Here is an 8,619-nt window from a genome sequence, read left to right as displayed (position 1 = left end):
GAACAGCACTTGCCTCAACAGTCCGTGCAAGGCTAGACGGGGGGACCTTTGCGTGCGGAAGATCGTGCATGTGCGTGCGAGAGTAGATGTGTAGGCGAGCGTGCATGCGCGTGCGACTGTGCACGCGTTCGTGTCAATTTGAGTGCGTGCGAGTACGTGCAAGGGCGTTCCTCTACGTGCGTGTGCGCGTGTGCGTGTGTGTGTGCGTGTGTGTGTGTGCGTGAGGATGGGCAGAAACCCAGCGGTTGCCATAGCTACAGGAGCTGGCAGCGAATGTGGGGGGGAGGGGGACGAGAGGATGGAAGGGAGAGATTTACAGAAAAGCCACATTGAGAGAGAGAGACGCGCTCACATTGAGAGAGAGAGAGAGACGCGCAGCCACAGAGACGCTGCTCACAGGGAGCAGGGGAGGCAGAGAGAGAGAGCTCGCCAGAGAGACGGGAGGAAGGGAGGGAGGGGAGAATCACCGGAGACGAGACAGAGGACATCGGAGGAGCCAGAGGGTAAACTGCAGGCAGGGAAGAGATCGCGAGGAGACGCGGGCGGGGCGAGCGAGCGAGCGAGGTGGCGGGCGGGCGGGCGCGGTTCTGTGAGCGAGGCCGATCGAAAGCAGCATGAACCTCGAATGCCCATGGACATGCGCACAGGTCGGTCCTGGCGTTGACTTCAGTTCCGCCGGCTTCGTGCGAACGCACGGCACGAGCGAGCGTGTGCACGAGTGAGTGAACGCGAGGGAGAAGACGAAGGAAGAAGAGGAGGAAGGAGGAGGAGGGGGAAGGAGGAGGTGGAGTACACGAAGAATATATTTGTAAGGGAAATTCGATTCGTGCAGTTTTGCTCGGTTTTTTTTGTCATTCCTCGGGAAGAATCCGCGATGCCGCGCGTGTCAAAGGAGAAGAGAGGGTTCGAGGTGTCGTCTGGCGCGGCTCCCCTGCCCGTGCGCTCGTGAAGAGGAGCGTCCTCGCCGGAGTTTGGGGGACCTGACGCCGGGCATCTCACGCGACAGGTAACACGCCTGACACAAAGACACAGATCCCCCGTGAAGCCTTCAACAGAGTGTTGGGGCAAGTGCAGTAACGATGGAGGCAGGCACGGCACGCGACGGGGTGGGTGGTCAGCACCACGCCCGGCCGCCTTTGTCTCCCCAGTGGCGATGTTCTTACGCACCGCAACAGGTACTCATTTGAGGCTGAGTCGACCTAGGGGAGGACCAGGAGCCGTTCAGATAATCGTTACTGGTGTTGGCCGTGAGCGAGAATCGAACTCGGGTCGCCAGGTTTGCAGCGCAGGCGCTAACCGCTTCGCCACCGCTCCCACACACACACACACGCAGGGACACACGCACTGACACACACACTGACACATGCACTCACGCGTACACGCACTGACGAATGCACACGCAAGCACACGTTTTCACACATACCCATGCAAACATGTGCACACACACACGTACATGTACTCAGGCCATGAACATATATGCACTCACAAGGTCACATAAATGCAATGGACAAACGTACACACTCACTCAGGCTGTTGGGGCAAGGGCTGTTAGCGAACACCTGTGATGGTCAGCACGCCACGCGTACATACACACACACACACAAACATGCAGACACATACAATAACGTGTATGCACACGAACGGGTACGTACAAATACATACGTATACATGCCCCTGTAAGAGGGACACATACATAGTACATATATACACACACACACAAAACACACGCACGCTTGTACACAGATGAACACAGCGTACAGCAAGCATGTACTCACGGATACTTGTTTGAACAATAAACTCACGCGCACACACGACCGCACGTACATGCACACGCGAACTCACGTATATACTTGCACGTACACAAATGCATTCGTACATTCACACGAACTAAGACAAAGATCCCCCTTTATAGCCTTCGACAACAGACTGTTGGGGCAAGTGCTGTTAGTGAGCACCTATTAAGGCCGGCACTGCGCACACATGGGTGGGTGGTCAGCACCATGCCCGGCCGCCTTTGTCTCTCCGGTGCTTATGTTTACACCAGGTACTAATTTAAGGCTAAGGCAACCTAGGGGAGGCGAAAGTCCGGTTCCAATATTCGCCACTGTTATTGGTCATGAACGCAGTGGACTAACCACTATCCTACCGCTCACCACATACTTCACACACACAAACATATATACAACAACAACAACACCTCTACATATTCATTAATAACACTGCCTTAAAATTAAAAAAAATAAATAGAAATAGGCTACGTTTCGGGAAATGACCCCTTTTCATCCATGGCCTGATACGCGAGTTTATTTATTTGAAGGCCACGGTGTTATTGACGAATGCCACCACTGTCAACAGAGCAGCATCACCAAATAGTGCGTTCACTCACACGTATACAAAGACAAAGAACCCCGTATATAGCCTCAACAGACTGTTGGGGCAAGTGCTGTAGCGAGCAGCGATGAAGGCCGGCACGGCACACGAAGGGCGTGTGGGTGGCCACCACCGTTCCCAACCTTGCTTATCTCCCCAATGCTGCACCGATGTTTAAAACCCGTACAGAGTACGCATTTAAGGCTGAGTCGACCTAGGGGAGGCCCGGTACCGGTTCAGATATTTGTCACCGACGTTGGCCAAGCGCAGTGCGCTAACCACTGCGCCACCGCTCCCCCCGCCCCACTACAGAAAGACAAAGATCCCCCGTGTAGCCTTAACATGCTGTTGGAGCAAGTGCTGTTAGCGAGCACCTATAAAGGCCGGCAACACGCCCGGCCGCCTTTGTCTTCCGATTGGCGATGTTTTAGCACCCCACCAGGTTCTCACTTGAGGCTGAGTCGACATAGGGGAGGCCCAGCACCCGTCTAAATAATTTACACACGCGTACAGAGCCACACACACGTGAACACGCGGGCCCTGCAGGTGTGTTAACGCTGAAGCGTAGAGACATGGCGATTACGCGGCGCAATTTTCTGTGCGTGTGTTTGATACGAGCAGCTGTTGCAGTGTGCAAGCATCAGCACTGGGGAGACAAAGGCGGTCGGGCGTGGTGCTAGCCACCCACCCCCCTCGTGTACCGTCCCGGCCTTTCAAAGCTGCTTCGCTAACAGCACTTGCCCCAACAGTCTGTTGAGGCTACACGGGTGGATCTTTGTCTTTGTTGTGCACATGCGTGCTCACTCACGGCAGACGCACTGCTCCCCCAATGGCACACGAACGAGACAATCACTATCACAGCCGCGCCGAGCCATCCATTCACGGGCGCTGGTAATGACTGCACACGCGGGCGCGCGCATGCACGCGCGCTCTTGGGAGATAAAAGCTGATAGGCCATTGTAAGTCGTATTAGCTCGTATCAATGCAGAATTGGCATTGACTTTGTGTGTGCTGTTGTGTTTGCGTACACGTGCATTCATGGTACGCGCGCGCATACCGTTGATGTCTGGCGTGGTTTTGTGCATTTATAGTCACGCCTAATGATACGTCGATGGAATTAAGATGATGATTATTAAGTTGATGTTAATGATGATGATTATTATAATATTAATTATGATAGCAATGATGGTGCCAAGATGATGCGGATAACGATGATGAGTATTATTCATGTGATCACGAATTCATAATAACGACGAAGATGACATCATGAAGACACCGATGACGATCAGGATTACGATGATGGCGGTGACGCGAACGACGATGACCGTGAACAATTTTATGCTGGTAACGAGACAGCGATGGTGATGAATGCGAGGATGCTCGTGGTGATGCCAATGACGATACATGCGACGATACAAATGATGGCAACGATGAAGGCAGCGACGATTTATAGCAACGATGACGAAGACGTTGATGCAGCGGCACCGATTTGCTGATAAGAGATACTCTTCAATCCAATGAACCATCATCTCAGTTTCAACCACGGGAGAAAAAAATACCACGAAGCAAATTGGGCTCCTCTTTATATCCATTCCCATTGTTAAAAGCAGCACAAATATGCGCGACTGTGGCGTTTCCCAGTAAATGGAGCAACTGCGCTCTTAATAATTCAAGACTCTAAATGCATTCATTTTTTCCTGACACGGGGGAGATTGATTTGGGATTGTGGTGGTGGTGGTGGTGGTGTGTGGCGGTGGTCGACTGCCTTTTGTAATTGGATTATCGAACACGGGGTTGGTGGCTGTGTTTTATTTCACGATGTATTGATGGACAGGGGCAAATAGAAGTAAGCGGTGGTGTTGGGTCTAGGGCTGGACACGGCGCCCTCATTGCAGAAGGGAACGACAGGGCGATGAAATTGGCTCGCGTTGCATGCGCCAGGCGGAACATTTGCATGGCAGGATCGTGAGAAATGATGGCAAAGGGCTTTCGGGTAGATGCTCACCCAGCAGTGGATTAATAATGGCTGATGAAATTACCCAAGCACGCATGAGTACGTGGCCTTGAATAAATGTCGTCTCGTTGTTACGTATCGACAGCTGTGCGATCCACTTCCCACACACCCCCCCTCCCCCCCCATCGGACTTGCCATTTGAAACTTTCGCAGAAAATCTTGCATCATTGTCAGCGTTGCCATCTCTTCGCCTCGTTCTGTAAGCGCAGAGATCGGTGTTTGGAATGAGCAATGCGAACTACCTTGCGAGGCACGTGTGTGTGCAGCACGATCGTAAATGCTGGCGAGCCACGGTCACGGTGTTCACGATTCGTAGCAGTGGCATTATTGTGTCCATGTGCATTGGCGGAACGGTGGTGCAGCGGTTAGCGCGCGACGCTATGAACCAGGCAAAAACCTCAGTTCGATTTACGACCAGGAATGATGACAGTGAGCCTAATCCTAACCCAACCTTCACCAACCAGCGAAGGCCAGCGTGGTGAAGTATGGTCAAACAATCCCTTGATCCGGCTGTGAATTGGCGAATGGGAGCTGTACATTACAAAGACAAAGACTCCCCGTGTAGCCTTTAAGAGGATGTTGAAGTGCGGTTAGCAAGCACATACAAAGGTCACGCGGGGCTAACGGCCGCCTTTGTCTCCCCAGTACCGATGTTTACACACTACACTAGGCACACATTTGAGGCTGAGTCGACCTAGGGGAGGACCAGCACCGATTACAATATGATTCTGTTAATGGCAGTGGGCGGGGATTGAACTGAGGTCGTCAGGTTTGTAGCACAGTGCGCTCGACACTGCACTACCACTCCCCACTACACAATACCATACATATTACATACAGCGCACACGTGTGCAGTATGAGTGTGTGTATTGTGTCGATAAGTACGTGAGTGTGTGTGTCTTGGTGCGCTACGGACCCGGCGACCCGAGTTCGATTCCCGCTCGCGGCCACCAACAGCAGTGACGATTATCTGAACCGGTCCCGGGCCTTCCCTAGGTTGACTCAGCCTCAAATGAGTACCTGGTGCGGTGTGTAACCGTCGCCACTAGGGAGACAAAGGCGGCCGGGCGTGGTGCTGACCACCCAACCCCTCGTGTGCCGTACCGACGTTCATAGTTGCTCGCTAACAGCACTTGCCCCCAAGTCCGTTAAGGCTATACGGGAGATCTTTGTCTGTTTTGTTTGTGTACACTGCACCACGACACCGGCGGGAGCGCTCGTGTAGTGGTTTAGCGCACTGCCGCCACGGACCCAGCCACCCGAATTCGTCTCCTGGTGCGTTGTGCAAACATCGCCACGAGGGAGGCAAAGGCGGCCGGGCGTGGTTCTGGCCGTACCACCCCCTCGTGTGCCGTAGGCACTTGCTCCAAACATCCTTAGGTATCACGACTCTTGTCTTTCTAGTGGTGCCCAGCGAACACTCTGCCAAGTTATATACTTTCTAAAAAAGCTCTACGCATATTTCTAATTTTTTTCATTATGAAGGGCACGTATTACTTTAGTGCATAATAATAGCGTTAATAATTGCTTACCTGACAGGAGAAAATGAAATGATTAGCTCAGATTTGAGGTGAGTGCTCACATCATCGTCAAAGAAGACTGCCGTAATCGCATTCTTATCATCATCGCATTAAAATATAATCATCATGGGTAGCAGTCGCCGTGATTATCCCAAGGCCGTAATTATAATATATATATTCAAATATGCTAAAAATATCCGCCCCCCCAAATATATTGCTATAAAATAGATTTCTGTTCATATGATTGTGATTTATGGTTGTACTTTATTAATCCCTAATCTTTGCCATTACATACAATGAAACAAGAAAAGGTAAAAAAGAAAAAAACAGAGCAATGTAATACAATACACTATTAGACATTATTGTTTAAAAAAAATAAAAAAATCCATTCCCATGTGTTAGTGAATTTGTAATATTTTAGGCAGGAAATGGCAGGAAATTCGTTTTCAAATTTAGATTTTTTTTCTGGCGGGGACGGACCCCCAGACCCCATGGAAGATTTGGTCCCCCCCAATCTTGACTCCATGGCTACGGCCTTGATCTCTCCACTGCTGGATGAATGCTTCAGAACGTCGTCTGTTTGTCGGGATTGCACCGTCCGTCTCACTCCTGCGGGCTGACTCGCCGATTCATTCACTCACCGATTCACTCCGCCTCCACGTGTTGCTCCCGTCGGGGGAAGTCTCCCTCGTGTGGCTCACATTCCGTCACCGGTCTCGTCCCTCCTCTACGATAGTCGCTGCCCAAACCCACGTCTCTTAAAATAACCCAGGAGGGTATTTAATTGAAATTGTATTGCAGATATGAGGGCGTACAAAAGATAAATTGAACCTTCTCGGATTGGCCGATGACAGTCATTGTAACAATCAGTGGTAATGGCCTATCGATTAAAACACGTCTGCGTAATATAATTATTCTCAACGCCATAATTTAAAACGTATCATCGTCTCAGACTAAAAAAATACCCTCGTAATATCGCTATAATATTGTGCACTTAAATAAAATGCATCATCCTCAACAACACATCGTCATCATCATAGTTCAAATCGCACCTCCACAATTTCATTATCATCTCAGTCTAAACCACATCGCTCCAATATCACCATAATAATCATGATCTGAAACACGCAGACGCATCGTCAATTATTTTAAACACATCATCATCTAAAAACACTACCATTTCAAAGCACAAAGCCACAATTTCATTATCACCACGAATCCCATATATACAGCACACATCCACACCGCTACTGCCCATTGAACAGCACATGCTGCACAGAGCAGGGGCAAAGATCCCCCCTATAGCCTTCAGGCTATACGGGGGAGGGGGGGGGCTGCTCAGAGGCCGATCTTTGGTCACCGCTGGCACCAGCCATCGGAAAGTCCACTCAGCCCCATTATCCTCCTGTGCCACGTCAGTCCCCTGAGTCGCTCGCATAGGGGAGTGGAGGGGGGTGGGTTTGGCGGGCTACGATGTTTCGGAGCAAACTGAGTGACCGTCGGTCAGCCCCGAGTCGGCAGAGTGAGCAGTGGCCGTGAGCGCGCGCGTGACGCCGTGTCCCAGACCCGTTGTTTGCTGGTTCTGTCCCCTCGCTCCTAATCCCCATGATGTGTTTCTATCTCTCCCTCCCTCTCTCTATCGCACCGTCAGCGAGGCCCTATGGGTTAAGCCATCGGAGGCGCATGGAGATTTCGGCTTGTTCATTCGCAGGTAAGGCTCGTCGCGATTGGGCTGGACGGCGCTCAGTGGCTGTGTGTGTGTCTCTCTGTGTGTCTGTCTGTGTGTCTCAGTGCGTGTCTCTGTGTGCGTGTGCGAATGGGGAGCGGTAGTGTAGCGGTCAGCGCGCCGCGCTACCAACACAGCCGCCCGAATTCGATTCCCGCTCACGGCCAACACCGGTGACGATAATCTGAACTGGTCCTGGGCCGCCCCTAGGTCGACTCAGTCTCAAATGAGTACCTGGTGCGGTGTGTAAACATCGCCACTAAAAAGACAAAGGCGGCCGGGCGTGATGTTGGCCACCCACCCCCTCGTCAGCTGTGCTGGCCTTCATTAGGTGCTCGCTAACAGCACTTGCCCCAACAGTCTGTTAAGGCTATACGGGGGATCTTTGTCTTTGCTTGTTGATATTCATGATGATGATGGCAACAGTGGCGGTGGAAGCACAGCGGTCACAGGGGGACACGTCATACTCGCTGACACCACTCACATCCTGAACGGCGCACACACACACCCACAGACATACACACAGACACACACACAGACAGACATACACACAGACATACACTCAGACATACAAACACACAGACATACACACACACAGACACACACACACACAGACACACACACACAGACACACACACAGACATACACACACACACAGAGACACACACACACACAGACACACAGACAGACACACACAGACATACACACAGACATACACACAGACATACACACAGAGACACACACACAGACATACACACACAGACACACACACAGAGACACACACACAGACACACACACACAGACACACACAGACACCTTGCTTTAGCACTCCCCTTGCGTTCCGCACGCACAGCAGACTGTGATTTACAGTGAGTGCCGCGCACAAAGACAAAGAACCCCCGTATAACCTTCAACAGGCCGTTGGAGCAAGTGCTGTTGGCTAGCACCAGTGAAGGCCGGCACGGCACACTACTACGACTAAAGTGAAG

The 8,619-nt window shown here is 51.5% G+C and overlaps 1 protein-coding gene across 1 annotated transcript in view; it reads left to right on the top strand.

The window, feature by feature from the left end:
• The first annotated feature begins 301 nt into the window (after window positions 1-301).
• The window catches only part of BEAN1 (brain expressed associated with NEDD4 1), a 70,352-nt gene continuing 62,034 nt past the window's right edge, over window positions 302-8,619 (top strand). The window contains exons 1-2 of the mRNA XM_078875759.1: window positions 302-1,006; window positions 7,556-7,615. Of these exons, the coding sequence (XP_078731885.1) occupies window positions 7,588-7,615 (28 nt within the window). The 5' untranslated portion in view covers window positions 302-1,006; window positions 7,556-7,587. The remainder of the gene's footprint in view (window positions 1,007-7,555; window positions 7,616-8,619) is intronic.

The sequence above is a fragment of the Lampetra fluviatilis genome, chromosome 42 (genome assembly GCF_964198595.1).
Source record: "Lampetra fluviatilis chromosome 42, kcLamFluv1.1, whole genome shotgun sequence".
Lineage (NCBI taxonomy): Eukaryota > Metazoa > Chordata > Hyperoartia > Petromyzontiformes > Petromyzontidae > Lampetra > Lampetra fluviatilis.
This window is presented reverse-complemented; position numbering and strand designations above follow the sequence as displayed.